At 35.4% G+C, this 18,350-nt stretch overlaps 2 protein-coding genes across 5 annotated transcripts in view; one reads left to right on the forward strand and one right to left on the reverse strand.

Annotated features, from left to right (window-relative positions):
* nt5c2b (5'-nucleotidase, cytosolic IIb) overlaps nt 1-10,090 on the forward strand; it is a 30,621-nt gene extending 20,531 nt beyond the window's left edge. For all 3 annotated transcript variants that reach the window (XM_051105695.1, XM_051105675.1, XM_051105683.1), the window contains 5 exons: nt 175-345; nt 1,967-2,018; nt 3,883-3,943; nt 4,410-4,586; nt 7,251-10,090. In XM_051105695.1, the coding sequence (XP_050961652.1) occupies nt 175-345; nt 1,967-2,018; nt 3,883-3,943; nt 4,410-4,586; nt 7,251-7,490 (701 nt within the window). In that variant the 3' untranslated portion in view covers nt 7,491-10,090. The remainder of the gene's footprint in view (nt 1-174; nt 346-1,966; nt 2,019-3,882; nt 3,944-4,409; nt 4,587-7,250) is intronic.
* Nucleotides 10,091-12,614: 2,524 nt separating this feature from the next.
* The window catches only part of cnnm2b (cyclin and CBS domain divalent metal cation transport mediator 2b), a 46,889-nt gene continuing 41,153 nt past the window's right edge, over nt 12,615-18,350 (reverse strand). For both annotated transcript variants that reach the window (XM_051105662.1, XM_051105653.1), the window contains 2 exons: nt 17,966-18,144; nt 12,615-15,489 (listed from right to left, as the gene is read on the reverse strand). In XM_051105662.1, the coding sequence (XP_050961619.1) occupies nt 15,277-15,489; nt 17,966-18,144 (392 nt within the window). In that variant the 3' untranslated portion in view covers nt 12,615-15,276. The remainder of the gene's footprint in view (nt 15,490-17,965; nt 18,145-18,350) is intronic.

The following is an 18,350-nucleotide window of genomic DNA, read 5'->3' on the forward strand; positions in this document are numbered from 1 at the left end:
TAGTGTGTACATGCAAAACAGGCAACAAAGGCATAAAACCACACTGGAAGAGCAAATATTGTAATGAAATGAATTTGGTACATTGTGCAGCTTTTTCTGGGTATTGAGTATGCCTTGCATGTAATGTGTGAAAATCACTAATTTCTGAAAAATGTATGTTTCATCTCCACCCAGGTTCTTCTGACATTGTGTGCGACCTGTTAGGAGCAAAAGGAAAGGATATTTTGTACATTGGGGATCATATTTTTGGAGATATTCTTAAGTCCAAGAAGCGACAGGGTTGGCGGACATTCCTGGTGATTCCTGAATTGGCTCAGGAGCTGCACGTTTGGACAGACAAAAGCTGTGAGTGTTGCCATACAGTAGTAAAATAAGCAATTGGCCTGTTTCACACTGCACGTAAGCAGCACGCATTTATTTTGGGTGCCCATAATAACAGGTTACAGCATTGTCGCTGTAAGCACATAACTGCAAGTGGGTGCTGAACTCTGCAGAAAATATGGTGAATATCCTATGTAAACCTATTCATCAATGGAGTCTTTTGCAATATATATGCAGATTATAGCAGTTTACAGTGTTTCATGTAGATTTATTACCATTTGGATATAAATATAACCTCTTTTCGCATATACATTATATTTGATGATGATTAGTTTTATAATATTTACATTTGAGGTCAAAAGTTTACATACACCTTGCAGAATCTGCAAAATGTTAATTATTTTACTGAAATAAGAGGGATCATATAAAATGCATGTTATTTTTATTAAGATATTTCACATAAAAGGTATTTACATATAGTCCACAAGAGAATATAATAGTTGAATTGATAAAAAAGACCCAGTTCAAAAGTTCTTAATATTCTTAACATCAAGTGTTGTTACCTGAATGATCCACAGCTGTTTTTTTTTTTTTTTTTTTTTTCAAGTTATAGTTGTTCATGAGTTGCTTGTTTGTCCTGTACAGTTAAACTACCTGCTGTTCTTCAGAAAAATCCTTCAGGTGCCACAAATTCTTTGTTTTTCAGCATTTTGTGTAGATTTTGAGATCCATCTGATGGACTCACATGCAACTATAACAGAAGGTTCAAATGTTCACTGATGCTTCAGAAGGAAACACTATGCATCCTCAGTGTGAAAAGATGGATCTCAAAATCATACAGTCATTAATAGAAAAAGGGTTCAAATACACAAATGTGCTGAAAAATCAAAGAATTTGTGGAACTTGAAGGATTTTTCTGAAGAACAGCAGACAGTTTAACTGTTCAGGACAAAAAAGTGACTCATGAACAACTATCACTAAACAATAAAATACAGCTGTGGATCATTCAGGTAACAACACAGTATTAAGAATCATGTACATGTAATCTTTTGAATAGAGTAATTTTTATAAAACCAGCTATTATTTTCTGTTGTGGACTATATGTAAATGTCTTTTATGTGAAATATCTTATTCCGGTCACTACTAAATAAAAAAACAATAACATGCATTTTGTATGACCCCTCTTATGTTGATCAAATTATTAACATTTTGCAGATTCTGTAAGGTGAATGTAAACTTATGACCTCAACTGTAGGCTTTAATAGCGATTTATAGCATTCCACCATGTAGATTTATTACCTTTGGATGCAAGTGTAATTTTTATTAATATTAATAGCCAATTTCCAATAACCGTTTTATAAAGTATGGCATTAACTGCAGGAAATTTTTATTCTCGTAACCTATAACTTGACTTATATTCTGAGAGAGCTGCAGTTCTATCACATTGAAAGCACAATATGTGCCTGCTGTCACAGTTACACTTAGGTGTCTAGTGTGAAACAGGCCTTCTTGTGAGAATCTCAGTAAAGAAAGGAATGCTCGCACAGAGAAAAAGAAAGAGTGAGATGAGATGTTCACACTTGAAAGGCTAAGGAAAAGAGATGTGAAACCCAATCATGACACGGTTCTGCCCTCTCTTTCACAGCTCTGTTCGAAGAACTGCAGGGTTTGGACATTTTCTTGGCAGAACTATACAAGTGAGTAAAGCTGCCTCTGTTTCTCAGCACAGGTGTGTGTTTGTGTAAGTGGGTGTGTACATTCAGAATTTAAAAATGGACTCTCTTTTTATTTCATGGTGTAAAATTTGAATAGAATTGGCCATGCCCTGCTAGTGGTTTGGCAGGAAAAGAAGTCACACAATTACATTAGCCCAACACAAGATCAACTACAAAGCCATCAACATTGATTTCATTTTACATTCATGTCCATAATGTTGTTTTTAGATGACTTTGTAAAAAACAAATGTTGACTTTAAAGTTTGAATATATTGACTATTTTCTAAATTATTGTAATTAAGAGATTCTGACTTGTAGAAAGCACTTGTCACTCAAAATGGTGAGCGTTTAGCAGTCTTAAAATATTCTGTTGAATAATTCCTATAATTGTCTGTCTGTTTAACTAATTTCTAATGTTTTAATGATGCAAGATTAATATGAAAATAAAACACATACAATACAGTTTGAAGTAGCTAGCACAGAGTTGGATAACTAATGCATAATGTCCTGCTAAATAAACTATTAAACAAAATAAAAAGTTCATTAACAAGGCATTTCCATATCAACTGTTACTTGTTGTATTGTGGTTTTGTCTGAATCTGAATGTTCATATTACATCAATTCATATTGGCGTTAATAGTGTTGACGCAGAAATGCATAATTCTGAGTCAGAGTAGCCTACTGTATGTGAACCGCTCTGAGTAGACCTTTGAAGTCATCTAGTAATTACAGTAATTAATTTATAATGCACCATAATAACATATTCAGGGAAATTAAGTGTTATTCTGTCGTAATAAACAACAAAAGTTTTTAATTAAAAATAAGTAAAAGCTTATATATATGTTTTTTCATCATAATCAGTGTTGGGGAAAGTTACTTTTAAAAGTAATGCATTACAATATTGCATTACTCCCTAAAAAAGTAACTAATTACATCAGTTACTTTTTATGGGAAGTAATGTGTTATATTACTTTTGCGTTACTTTTGAATTACTTTTTGAATATGGGCAGCACTTACTTGTTTTTAATATAAAAAGTACTATTTTTGAAAATGCAAAACCCCTTCTTATTCATCAGACCAAAAGTAAGATGAATAAGCTTCAGGCTGAAGTAAATTCACATCTGTACAGTAGAATGCAAGAGAAGAAAGATCAACACTCATCTTCAGTAAAAAAAAAAAAAAAAAACACACAAATGTTATGTTTATCTAAAGCAATTTTTGCTTATTAGTATGGTTGAATTAGATCATCAAAGGAAATAAAATGGGATAAAATACAAGGATATTTGTGGTAATATTTAATCATTTCAGGTTTGTTGTCATATTCTGACTTTGCATTTCACTGTTTTTATTCATTTTGAGAAATACTGAATCTGTTTTGTACAAGTGAGATGAGTAAATCTAGTCACATTTAGTCTAGAACGATAGTAAACATGTTTACTATCAACACTGATATTAATTAATATTTCTAGGTTCACCTGTTGTGTATGTGTGATTAAGATTTGTATTGTTAAAGTCACTTACACTTACAGCAGTTCTATTTTAATGCTTCCTTTATTCTAATTTTGCATTGTGTTTTTTAACTCAGTTCAAATTAAATTAAACTTAAGAATTGGAATATAAAAGGGTTTCGCAATTTGCTTAGTTCTGATTGGTGCACAAGCCTGCTGAACTGCTGTACAGGGTACAGTTTCAAAGAGTTCACCTGTTGATAAGCAAAGACTTTTAACTCATTGACCTCTCCATTTCTGACTGCAGCTGATGTCTGTCCTTTTCCCCTCTTCACTTATTTTTCTCTTTACATCCACAGAATCTGCTTTTCTCTTACTCACATTCTCTCTTCCTGTAGGCATTTGGACAGCAGCAGCAATGAGAGACCAGATATCAGTGCCATTCAGAGAAGAATGAAGGTGCACACACTAAATCACTCACTCGCATTCCTAACGTTTCAATTATATCTGATTGTACTAGGCTGAGCTTTTATCTTAGTTTACAGTACAGATCTATCAAGTGTTCTGAGAACCTTGGGTTTGAACTTTAGGTATAAACTGGGATTTTCTGAAAAGGCATCTGTGACATGCTCTTCAGACGAATTCATTTTGAATCATTTTGACTCAGCCCTTAGTTTGCATGAACAAACAAGAAATTTGTTTACAGTAAATGGCAGTTTATAACTCTTGTAAGTGTAAATATTGTCCATGGTAATCAATAGCCTGTCATATAGGCTGGCCATAGATAAAATGAATAAGCTACTTTAAAATGTAAACAGAAAATCTAAAATCTAATTCAAAATAATAACAAAAACTATAATGGTATATCAGTGATACTGAAATGACACCGACATGTTGATTTAGTCGTTTTTCTCTGTGTCATCAGAAAGTGACTCATGACATGGACATGTGCTACGGGATGATGGGAAGTCTGTTCCGCAGTGGTTCTCGGCAGACTCTGTTTGCGTCTCAGGTGATGCGTTATGCTGATCTGTATGCTGCCTCATTCATCAACCTGCTCTACTACCCATTCAGCTACCTGTTCAGAGCCGCTCACGTGCTGGTGAGGACACACACCCAGAAACATATACACGCTCATAGACATACGCACCTAAAAACATTGGGCTGGATTATTGATACAAATACCAGTGAAATTTCACAATAGATGAAACCAATTCTGATACCTCTGACACAAATAAAATAGAATCAAATGAAATGTTTTTTATTTAAAACATAAGTTTCTTAATTAATTAAATGGGGGATATTTTGATGTTTTTAATACAATGATTTAATACAAAACATGGCTCAACATTTTGATATTTTTAATACAATGGGGCTCATTTATGAAACTTGCTTAATATGCAGTTCAAGAGGTCAAAAGTTTACATACACCTTGCAGAATCTTGCAAAATGTTAATTATTTTACCAAAATAAGAGGGATCATACTAAATGCAAGTTGTTTTTTTTATTTAGTACTGACAATGAAAGGCCAGTGTCCTAAGAACTTTTAAAGAGTTTGAACTTTAGGTATAAACTGGGTTATTTTCATTTTCTAAAAAGCATCTGAATAAGATATTTCACATAAAAGGCATTTAGTCTGCAATAGAAAATAATGGTTGAATTTATTCAAATGACTCAGTTTAAAAATTTACATACACTTGATTCTTAATACTGTGTTTTTACCTGAATGATCCATAGCCATTTTTTTTTAAAGATGAGTTACTTGTTTATTCTGAGCAGTTAAACTGCCCGCTGTGCTTCAGAAAAATCCTTCAGGTGCCACAAATTCTTTGTTTTTTAGCATTTTTGTGTATTTGAACCCTTTCCAACAATGACTGTATGATTTTGAGATCCATCTTTTCTCACTGAGGACAACTAAGGGGCTCATATGCAACTATTACAGAAGGTTCAAACACTCACTGATGCTTCAGAAGGAAGAAGGTGAAATCTTTTTTAATTTGAAGATCTTATTTTGTTTTCTGGGAAACATGTAAGTATCTTCTGTAGCTTCTGAAGGGCAGTACTAAATGTAAAAAAAAAAAAAAAAAAAAAAAAAAAAAAAAAAAAATATTTAGGCAAAATAAGAAAAATGTACACATCTTCATTCTGTTCAAAAGTCATACAGTCATTGTTGGGTTCAAAAATGCAAAAGATGCTGGAAAACCAAAGAATTTGTGGCACCTGAAGGATTTTCCTGAAGAACAGCAGGCAGTTTAACTGTTCAGGACAAACATGGGACTTTTGAACAGGGTCATTTTTATGAATTCAAAAATAATTTTCTCTTGTCTCTTGTTAAATATCTTATTCAAGTCAGTACTAAAAAAAAATAACATGCATTTTGTATGATCCCTCTTATTTTGGTAAAATAATTAATTTTTGTTAAAAACAGATCTTCCCGAAAACTTTCCTCTAGATTCACAAATGGTTCGTAAACATCAGATTTGATAGTTAAACGTGTATGTTAATGAATTCCAAAAAATTCGTAAAAAGACAAGTGTGCACGCTCATTGAACCACTTAAATAAACCATTTAGTTTATTTTAGTTTATTTTAGTTTATGTTAGTTAACCGTGTATGTTAATGAATTCCAAAAATTCGTAAAAAGACAAGTGTGCACGCTCATTGACACTTACGAATTTTATGATTTTTAATGATTTATTTGATAATGATTTTTATGGGTAAAAAGTGACAGTGATGAGTGCTGCGTTTACCCAAAGTTCAAAAGCTGTCAACCCTAAGCTACAAAAAAAAAGAGAGAGAGAGAGAGAGCAAACAAACTTGTAAAATATTATGGCAGTGGTTCAAAATTCTGTCATCAGTTTGCCAAAAAGAACACAAAACATTTTACGCATGATTTACACATGTTAGGGAGCAGGTGTACATTTCTTTCATACTAACTAACATTTTGAAAATACAACATTGTCATGAATTAGAAAATTTACGTCAGAATGGCTTTATGAGCGAATTACACAAAATTCATTCTGCTCATGTTTCATGAATGATTTTGATTTAATTTTTATGGCCGTTTACATTCACCAGACTGTTTTATATTAATGTCTTTTGGCATTTTGGTCATGAAAAGAGCATTTGAAAGCATTTTGGAAAAAACAAAAAAGAAATGAAATCAATTCTTTTCCTTAGCAAGGATGCATTAAACAGTGATGACAAAGGCTTTTTTTTAATCCTGGGGAAAGAAATATCACCTTTTTACAAAACATTTTCAGCATTAATAATAATACGAAATGTTTCATGAGCATCAAATCAGAATGATTTCTGAATGATCATGTGACACTGAAGACTGGCTGCTGAAAATTCAACATTGGGTAACAGGAATAAATTACATTTTAAATTACATTTACCTAGAAAATTATTATTTTAAATTGTTATAATGTTTCACAATCTTACTGTATTTTTAAACATAAATGCAGCCCTGGTGAGCAAAAGAGACTTCTTTGAAAAACATTAAAAAATCTTACCAAACCCAAGTGCTAGGCATATTTGCAAGAGCCAAATTGAGTTAGTACTCAGTACTAACAATAGAAAGGCCTGAAATGGAAAGACAGGAATTGTTACATTTTTCTAAAACGAGTACCAAAATACTGGACACACACCCATACGCACCCACACTACTCCTGAACACTTTGTTCTCTCTTCTTGACCTTGTGCCCTATTTAACTTACCTGTTAAACGTGTTTTTTGTTGATGTTTTTCTGTCTCCTCTTTTCCAGATGCCCCACGAGTCCACAGTAGAGCACACTCACGTAGACACAGAGACCGAATCTCCTCTGGCCACACGCAACCGCCACTGTGTGGACTGCAAGGACATCGACTGCAAAAGAAACCAGCTCACACGCTCCATCAGCGAAATCAAACCGCCCCACCTGTTCGCTCATCCGCCGCAGGAAATCACACACTGCCACGACGAAGACGATGACGAAGAGGAGGAAGAGGAAGAGGAGGAAGAGTAGATGTTTTTGACCTATTCTAGGGTAAAGATCTGTAGGATGATGATGGTAAAGTGATGAGGATATCATGTGAGCTAGAAAAAAAGGGTGAGTGGATGTGTGAAGGAGAGTAAAATTGCCAAACCAAGCTCAAAAAGCTGATGTTTATAGCACCAGACTTCAGTTCACCCTAACTGACAGTTTCCTCTGATAACTAATACATATGTTTTGGGATCTGGAATTGTTTATCAATCATTATTTAAGCACATAATGTCACGTGACAAACATCCAATGGAAAAACACATGGGAAGGGATACTTACTTTACTGTGAACTGATGGTAAAACTAATGAGTTTACATGCTTCATACAGGCAGCATGTTGGCAAAGACTCAGTTATTGGATCCTCACAGATACACATCCTATTTTTACGTTATAGTCATATTTTACTATTATTTTATATTTTTTCCGAGTAGCCAGTCCATCCAGTCAGATTAGCTTGGTTACTACCTCCTGCAAAGACTGTATCCAATAACTGTTCCTTTAAAAAAACACTCTGTGTGTGTGTTAAAGCTGTGTATGTTGGCAGGGTGTTTGTGTTGAAGTCCTGCGTGTGTTGAGAATCTGAATGAAGCACAGAAAACCGAAGCACGGTTCATTGTGACGTTCGTAAGGAAGTGCAGCCAACACAAGAATCCAGTTACTTGGCAACAGCATGCAGCAGCTTTTTTTTTTTTTTTGGAGAGAGGTTTGTTGTTAACCTCTTGTTTTTCATCTTTTTTTAATGCAGACATTTTGGCTAGCACTAATGCTACAGAGTAGCAGACAGATGCCTCGTGTATTAGGGCGCAAAATGAGTCCGAACACGCACACAAACACGTCGCTTTAGTACCTGCTCTAATTTTGGCAATGATGTCACATTGAACAATGACATACTGTATTTTTATACTCTTATATAAGCTAAACAGAACAGTCTAGTTTTGTCTCAAACATTGCGTGCCATTAATATCTGCCTCACATAAGACAGATGCAAACTATTAAAATATCATACATACAGTAAGTGACCTTGTTATGCAAAAAATATTTGTAAAACTGTGTTTTGTGGCCTGGGCGGCTTATTAAACATCAGTTGTTGAGAAAAAGTACAATGAAGTAAACACCTGGTGACTGTTTCTTTGGAAATTAATGTAGTCCTGGCTAATGTTTGAACTCTGTTGATGGTTTACTCTCACGTGGACCAAAACGGTGTGGAGAAATTGTTTGATTTAGCTTCAAGGGTCCCTTTAGACACTTTTAGGTGTCCTCACAGTGGAGTTTTAAAGACATAAACGTTGTTCTTGAGTAAAACGGTGGTAACGGTTTATAGAGAAAGCGGTTTTAGCTGTGGGACGTGTTCCAATTGCATGAATCAGGTAGATTAGAATGGTTAGTGTGACTTTTATATGCATTACTCAAAGATAGTGTCTAGGATCTGTTTGAATAAAGATACCCAATCCATAGCGCAACATGTATTACACATATGCATATTATAACTGTACGTTGTTGTTGTTTTTTTAATGCGAATGTAGTTTTTCACCTTGGGTCAGACTGTCGGTTTTTTAATGGGAAGACCGAGTAGGTCTAAAGTATAAAGGTTTTTGGTGAGGCCCTTGGTTGTTTTAAAGGAATCAGTTAAAGAGATATTTTTAAACGTACAATGCGTATTTTATATGTCAGTTTTCGTTTATAGTTTTAAAACAACTGGATATCCTACAACGGGGCAGCTCTTTCAAAAATATACTTGTTTTTGGTTCTTCAGAGACCATGGTATAGAGAAAGTGTTTTTATGTCCTGATAAAAAAGATCCAGCGTCTTTTCATTTCCGTTTCCTTTGTTTTCATTAGCCTTTTATATAAAGCTCAGTGTTGTGGGTGTGTGGATACGTATATTCATAATACAGCTGGTTCCTTGGACATGGATTAAAACTAGTCCTGGGCTAATTTGCACTGGTGTTGGTATATGTCCTTTTTAGTTGTCTATGCAAGGGAAACTGGCTTAGATTAATTAGAGATAATATATTATAGAAAATGCTTTGTTTAAACAGTATTCGTCCAAGTTTCCTAGTAGTGTATCTTAGATACCTCTTTAGCGGGTGATGTCTCATCCGTATAGATATAGGTAGCATTGCATACATCTCTGTTTGAACCAGTGTTTTCATATTACACTTTGGCATAGTTTACAGTGTAGTTGCGTGTTAAACGTGCCAGTAACTTACTAATATACTGAGTATTTGTTTCTTTCCGTTTTTTACCTTTTTCCTAATTTGATTTTTTTTTTTTTTTTTAGTTCATGTTTAATACAAACTATATTTTTGTGACTTTATTAGTTTTCAGTTTAGCAAAAGGAAAAGGTACAAAACTGTTCTGTCTGTAAAAGAGATCTAGCAAAATAGACCTGGCATTTATTAATCCAGTTTTTTGTTTTGTTTTGTTGTTTGTTTGTTTGTTTAGGGCATGTAATTTCATGTCTTCAAAATTCACTTTTGTTCCTTGAATTATGATAGCTTCTGATTTATAGAGTTTTAAACTTATACATATGGGAAATTGCATTGCCATGTAAAATAAAAATAATTTTCCATAATAAATTCACCATTGGTCTCCTGTCTTGTTTACTTCTAACTCTGACTACTTTTACAGTGCCTTGTGAAAATATTCAAACCCCTTAATTTTTTCTCACAATTTATGTTGCAGCTTTATGTTAAACTGCTTTAAATGACTTTTTTCTAGATCAATCTACACTCCATAACCATAGTGACAAAACACAAAAGAGGTTTGTAACAACTTTGGATATTTATTAGAAATAAAAAACTAAAATTATTCCATTGCATAAGTATTCATACCCTTTTCTGGGACACTTGAATTTCAGCTGGGGAGCACTCATATTGCTTGTAGATGTTACTACACTTTGAGTGGAGTTACCCTGTGGCAAATTCATATGAGTATGATTTGGAAAGGCACATGCCTTATAGTAAAAAATGCATATCAGAGTAAAAACCAAGCCCTGATGTCAAAATAACTGCCTGTAAAACTCAGAAACAGGCTTGTGTCAAGGCACAGATCTGGGGAAGAACACAGAAAAAAAAATCTCCTGCATTGAAGGTTCACAGAAGGATGTAGCCTCCATTATCCATAATGGAAGAAGCTTGGAACACTTAGGATTCTTCATAGAGCTGGTCCCCTGGCCTAACTGAGTAATTGATGTAGAAGGGGCTTGGTTAGACTGGTGACCAAGAAGCTGATGGTCACTCTAGTTGAGCTCCATAATCATATATGCAGATGGAAGAAACTTACAGAAGGATAAACATCACTGCAACACTACACCATTTAAGGAAGTGCGGCCAAACTCAGTCCTCTCTGCAGTGAAGACACATGAAAACCCACTTGGAATTTGCAAAAAAAAAAAGAAAAAAAGCACCTAAAGGACCCTCAGACTGTGAGAAACAAGATTTTCTGGTCTGATGAATCTCTCAATTCCAAGCATCATGTTTGAAGGAAACCAAGCACTGCTCATCACCTGCAGAGTACCATTCCAAAAGTAAAGTATGCTGGTAGCAGCCTCATGCTTTGGGGCTGTTTTCCAGGCACTGAGGGACTCATCAGATTAGAAGGAAAGCTCAATGCACCAAAATATCGAGATAGTCTTAATGAAAACCCAATCCAGAGCATTCAGAACCTCAGCGCAGAAGGTTCATCTTCCAACAGGACAGTGACCCTAAGCACACAACAAGACTGGCTTATAGACAACTCTATAAATGTGAATGTCCTTGTGTGGCCCAGTCAGAGCCTGGGCTTGAACACAATCAAATATTTCTGGAGAAACCTGAAAATGTCTGCCAGCCCCCATCCAAGCTGACAGAGCTGGAGAGGTGAAAAGGTGAGGCGAAGAATGGCAGATAATTGCCAAATGCGGTTGTACAAAGCTTGTCACATTATACCCAAAAAGACTTGAGGCTGTAAAGGTGCTTCAACTAAGTACTAAGTTAAGGGTATGAATACTTATGCAATGTACGTATTTCCATTTTATTTTATTACATTTGCAAAGTTGTCACAAATCTTTTTTGTTTTTTTTTTTGCTTTGTGATATGGTGTATGGAGTGTAAATTGATGTGGGGAAAAAAGTAATTTAAAGCAGTTTAACATAAGGCTGCAACATGACAAAATTCGAAAAAAACGAAGGGGTATGAATACTTTCGCAAGGCACTGTATTGGCAGGTTTTCTGTTCTTAGAATAATGAAGAACAGCATGGAACATGGCATCCTAACTAGCCTAAACCAGGATGATATGTAACAAGCAACAGGACAATACAGCAGCAGTGTTGCCAGATTGGAAATGACCAAGTATCGCACCGGAAGCTCAAAATTATTATAATTATAGTATTTGGAAGAACATTACTGTATACGAGTCAAACATACAGAATACACCGCTTATCTAGACCAACAACTTTTTGACACGACCTGCAAATTACCACAATACATCAGTAACTAGGCATACCTTAGTGGGTAGGTCCAAACTCCACCTCTGAGTCGCTGTCATTGAAAGCCTGTGTGTTGCCGGATGTTGAGGCGGTCCTTTTGCAGTGCAGATTTGATGCCGTCATGGACCGCAATTGGACAGCTCATTGGCTTAAACGCAGGGCACAGTGGACGTAGGATCCAAAGCAGGATTAATAAGCATAGAAGCCCTATGATTACAACAACCATCATTTGAAGTGTCAAAAATTCTTGTTACATAATTATGGAATTTTTTCTTTTGATTCATTATTGATAATTTGCTCAACCCCATGTGATTCAAGACGTTCGTGTCTTTCTTTCTTCAGTCGCAAAGAAACGACAAACGTGCAAAGAAAGTCAAATACCCTTTACAAAAATAATAATAATAAAAAAGGGTAAAACAACGTCGGAAGATTTTGAAGTTGGAGATGAACATGACCTGGTGTTTTTTGAACTGAAGTACAGAGACGAAGAACTAACCACAAGTATCTTAGAGCTAGTAAAAGACAAGCATTTGTGGTTAGAAAGTATATTTTTTATTTATTTTTTAGAAAATTACAGATAGTTTAAAACCCTTATTCTGGAATGGAATGGAATGTTTTCCTCAAAAACCTTAATTTCTTTGCGAAATATCCTGTTGTTTAACAGTGTTGAAGCTTGTGCAGTTGTAGGATTTCTTTATAAAAATGCAAATTGTTGATTTTTTTTGAAAGAACAGCACAAAGAACACAGTACCACAGTGAAACTGAAGAATGTTTAATAGCACTTTCTAGAACCGTTTTCCTCCCTAGGGTTTACATTTTAGTTACAAAGTAGCTACAATTCATTAACAAAGCAAATTAGAAAAAAATGTAAAAAGCCAGAACCTGTATTTATCCCCATAAGAGCATCTGTCTAGGAAAAAATATAATCAAAGTTGGCTTTAATTTACTAAATAAAGCCCAACAATCTCTGATCTCACCTCTTAAGTAAAATCTTTGGTATAAAGAGCATCAGTTTTAAGATAACAACCTTGTCAAGGTTTAGTTTGGCTAAATTGTTAGACCATAGTGCCAAGCAGTGGCTGTCTGTGGTACTGACCCATGTATAAATCATGCAAGTAATGCAGTACTGTTGTTTATCCACTGTGGTTCAAATAACCATTTGAACACATGAAAACATCTAGGGCAAAGTCTTAAAAGCTGCCTGAATCAGATTTACCACAAAGTCTGACATTGTAGAAACAGGGTCACGCAGCTGCCACCTATAACAACATATAGGAATGGTTATAGGAATAAGTTGTATGCTGTTTGATGATCTTGGTGGTTTGGGTCACTGAGAAAAAAAAAAAAAAAAAAAAAAAAAAAAAAAAGGAGGGGGTGGGGTGGAAAGTATGGCAATGGAGAAAATATAAGTGGTTCATCTTAAAATGAATAGTTCACCAAAAAATGACAAATTGCTAACATGTACTTACCCTCATGCCACTGAAGATGTAGATGAATTTGTTTCTTCATTGGAACAGATTTGGAGAAATTTAGCATTACATCACTTGCTCACCAATGGATCCCCTGCAGTGAATGGGTGCCGTCAGAATGGGAGTTCAAACAGCTGGTAAAATACAGTAATCAACACGTAATCCACACGATTCAAAATCCACCTACATATTTGTTTAGAAATTTTGGGGGCTGTTTTTACATGTAAACAGTGATTTATCTATGCATATTCCTCTCCTAATTCAGACAAAATGACTTTTCCACTAGAGAAAGCAATATTATAGACAGAGGACATTTTAGCTGGAAACTACAATTTGTTATAAAAAAAATGTTAAAAACATCTTAACAACAGATTTATTTCTTACAAACATGCAGCTTTTTTCTCAAAAAGACGTTAACTGATAGACTGGAGTTGTGTGGATTGCTTGTAGGTTTTTATCAGCTGTTTGGACTCTGACGGCACCCATTCACTGCAGATGATCCACCGGTACATTTTTTCAAATCTATTTCCAAAACAAACTCTTCTACATCTTGGATGGCTTAAGGGTAAGTACATTTTCAGCAATTGTTCATTTTGAGTGAACTATTACTATTACTACTATATTAAAAAAAAAAAAAATACAGCTGTATGCATAGCAGGAGTTTCCAGCATTCATATAAATAACCATTAAAGTTAACATTATATACATAAAGGTAATACACACAAGTACAGCCATTTAAACACTATGGCACCTTTCTTACAGATGTATGATGGGTAAAACAATTTAATATAGTAGTTATTTTAATAACGTGGTAAAGACTTATTTTGTTACGGCCTGGATTCAGCTAGGAATCGGACGGATGCATATTGATTCTCCCTTGCATAAAGTCCTGACAGGTCTGTTGTTTAATTTAAATAAGACTGCCTTCAGCTTTAAACGTAAAGTTATTGTGCCTTTGATAGAATTAACATTTTAAAGCGGACAAAACTGGACCTGTTCATCCTTGGAAGTGAATCCAAAATATCTCAGAACAAATATACAAATGTGATACAATAAATGCATACAAATAGAACTATAATTTACAATACAGTAATCATGATAAATCATCTTTTAAATAAAATGTGTTTCATTGCACATGTTAAAAAATTAATATGATTTTTTTAAAGGCAATATAATGATTCATTTTTTTAAAAAGGTGTAAAAGGTTTTGTGGGATATACCAGATTTAGAACAATAAAAATAAGCATTTCTGAAATATACATGTAAAAGACCCTCACCGGTACATATACAATGCTGTATTTGTAACTATGTATATATATAGCATGTGCATGATATCAGTGACACTCATAGAGGCACACACATACACATGCACAATTTACAGACAGGTGTTTGCATGTGCCGACAATTATATCCTCAGACATGTATGTACAAATGCATACAAAATAAATAAATATGTGAGTAGAATTGGTTCACGGTTCACGGTTTCCTTCAAAGCGGTATTTGGAACAGTCTTTGATTTACCCTATTACACCATCTGCCTGGAGTATATCTTTTGTGTTTTGCCAACGTCACGGGGCAGTTTGAGTGTAGCTGGAGGGGCTCGTCGGAGCACTAAAATGTCCATCCTCCAAACTCTTTGGTCTGGGGGACATAAACGCTGCGGTTTATCGGAATGAATGGGACCGGAACGGGTCACTGGATTATCCCATTTTGCCTTGGGTCAGCTCAAGCACAGGTCCCGGTAGCATCGCGCTACCAGATCGGAGTGGTTTGGGGTGGTGTGCAGCTCCAGGGTTCTGCTATCCACTTTGCTCCACCACCCCACTGAGGGCTAGATGGCCCCTTCGCTGTGGCCTGTGTGGTTCGCCTTGTTGTGGGCCACGCAGTTCTGTGTCTGGTTGAACAGAGTGGTGGTTTCATCGGTCAATCCATCGTGGAGGTCTGTCAAAGTCATTTCGATTTTGGTGTACTCGCTCTCTGAGGACTGTGGCGTCTTGTCCATGCGTGAAGCCATGACGGCGTTCTGATACTGCTGGCGTGTTACCTGTTAATAACACACAGAAAAGGGGTTACGAGAAACAAAATGGGTTCAAACCATCTAAATCATCAAAATAAGGTGGACAGATTGTCTGGCTTGTTGCTTCTTAAAGGCACAATATGCAAGTTTTCACCGCTAGAGGGCGCATATTCAAAACAAACAAATAAACAAAGGCGTAGTTTGATGACACTGTGATTGAGTGTGGAATCATGGGAGTTGTAGTCTTCATTTCCATGGCCGATGCAATCCGTCGGGATTCAGGCAGAAATCATGTCCATGGATTAGCTAATGTATTAAAGACTTATTAAGGTCTCTGTAGTATGAAGCAGGGTGGGCTGAAAGTCACGGAAGCGAAACGAGGACGCTGGAGCGATCGTTATTAAGGGGAGAGCACGATCGGAACTTTTATTATGCCACGGTCGAACGCCTACGCTCTTTTCTAGATACATATGAGTGTGTTGAAAGTTCTGTTATAATGCTACTCTCTGCGTTCGTCACCTGTCTAATAAAATGCATAACATATTATAGTGTCTTTGGGGTTTCCATGTTTTCTACAAAATGAAAGCGGAAAATCAAGGGTGTATGACGTCACTGGCAGGCGACGCAAGGACATGGTCCGTTACACTAGTTAAAATTGCTTATTTCTCTGGATTTAAACATTCTGGGAAACATCTGGGATAGTGTAAGTACACAAGTCAGCAAAATACAATACGAGTAATTTTATTTTATGGTAACGATATATATCACGATACAGTTATTTCTGCTTTAAATAAGGTCTTTTATGACATCAGCATTTCTTTCTTTTTCTCTCACATTTTTCACTTAGAATTTTGAGATATGAACGCACAATTGAGAAGATATAAAGTCACAGTTCTTTTTTTTTTCTTAGAATTGATATAAACTCACAATTGCAATTAAGCTCCCAATTCTGACTTTTCTTGCAATTATGATACAGACTGATACAGTATGTTTTAAGAATTGTGAGTTTATGTCTTGCAGTTCTGACTTTATAAGTTGCAATTGAGAAAAAAAGTCAGAATTGTGAGATAAAAAGTTGCAATTACCTTTTTACTTCCATAGTAAACAGTTAATAAATAAGAATAAGAAACTAATTACAAGCAATAGGACAAAAAAAAAAAAAACTGCGGCAGACAAATAACATTGTAAAAAGTAATCAAATGAATAAAAACACTTTATATTTGTCACTGTGTATATTAAATATAAATTTCTTTTTTATTAAAGGTACAAAAGAGATTTAGTCAAGAGCAGTGAGAGATTTTCTCTTTTTTTGTTGTTTGACACGAATGACAGACAGCAGGAATATTAGACTGCTGTCACTTTAAGAGCTGCCCAGATCCAATATACTGTTATACATGTATTTTCTTTCTCAGCTGTTTGCTTTCAGTTCCCTCCTTTGGAATTTTTTTTTTTGTTTTTTTTTCTAAAAGAGCTCACTCCATTGCCACATCAGCCAATGTGGATGACCAACAAGAACTAGGGATGTACCGAATTTTTGGCCCCGAAAATTATCGGCCGAAAATGTCATTTTCGGTTTCTGGCCGAAAGAGAGAAACGGCCGAAAATATGAGCCAAAAATATATCTAATGTCTATAAGGTCTATATATGGTGCACAGCATATGGTGCATCTGTTGCATAGAACTAAATAAAAATAATATATTGATATTTAATATTATTATATTTTCTGTCCAGTTTTATTGTGTTAATTTGTGTCTGGCTTATGTTTATTTTATTGGCTTCTGTGTGAGTGTTTTTTTTTTTTTTTTAATTTAGTATCATTCAAATTATTGAGTTAAATACAATAAAAAACGTACAAAATTGCTTTATACTATTTAATAAAATAGTAAGTAATTAGTGCATCCTGAATTTTCGGTTTCAGTTTCGGCCTGGAATTTTCATTTCGATGCATCCCTAACAAAAAACCCATGTCTCCATCTGCCACACAACCCTGTCCCAGAGCCAACACTCAAATCCACATTTGCCACTGAGCCACAGCCAGCAGTTTGTAACTAAGCCACATTACATGTTCATCACTGAGCAATAGGCCCAGTCTGCCAATGGAATATAGCCATTAGGCCGCAGTTTAGAGCAGGGATGGGCGACTTCAGGCCTGGAGGGCCACTGCCCTGCATAGTTTAGCTCCAACCCTAATCAAACACACCTGAACAAGCAAATTAATGTCTTCAAGATCATTAGAAGCTACAGGCAGGCGTGTTTGATTAGGTTTGGAGCTAAACTCTGCAGGACAGTGGCCCTCCAAGACCAAAATAGTCCATCCTTGGTTTTTAGACCAAAGTCTGAACCCTGAGCGCCACAATGGCCGCCCCAACAATGTAAAAAAAAAATACACAATGTATGTTTTCTGAAGAATTACATGGATTTTGTTTTGTTTATGTTGGTTGTAACTACAAGAAAATGTGCAGAAACTGCAAATACGCTTGCATGTTTGTGCAATTCTGTTTACCTTAATATACTGTATGTCTGTCACAGCTTTGACAGAATAGTCCGGCACATATATCTGCAGGAAGGCATTGAGCTGGTGGTTACTGCTGCCCAGCGATGGTGTGATGGCTTCAATCCGCTCGCTACGACTTAACGAGTCAGAATGGTTCAGTCCAAATGACCGAGGAGGGGATTTGTTTTCTGCACAGGAAAAAAGAAAGCATCGTTAATGTATTAATCATGGAAAAAACAAACAGATATAATCAACAATGGCTTAACCAATGGCATGAGAATAGGGGAGTGATAGAATCGGGGTGTGTTTGAAACTTGTTTAAAACTTTCAGAACAGAAATTTACAGATAATTCACTCACCCCCTTGTCATCCAAGATGTTCATGTCTTTCTTCT

Source organism: Labeo rohita, chromosome 1 (genome assembly GCF_022985175.1).
Source record: "Labeo rohita strain BAU-BD-2019 chromosome 1, IGBB_LRoh.1.0, whole genome shotgun sequence".
Lineage (NCBI taxonomy): Eukaryota > Metazoa > Chordata > Actinopteri > Cypriniformes > Cyprinidae > Labeo > Labeo rohita.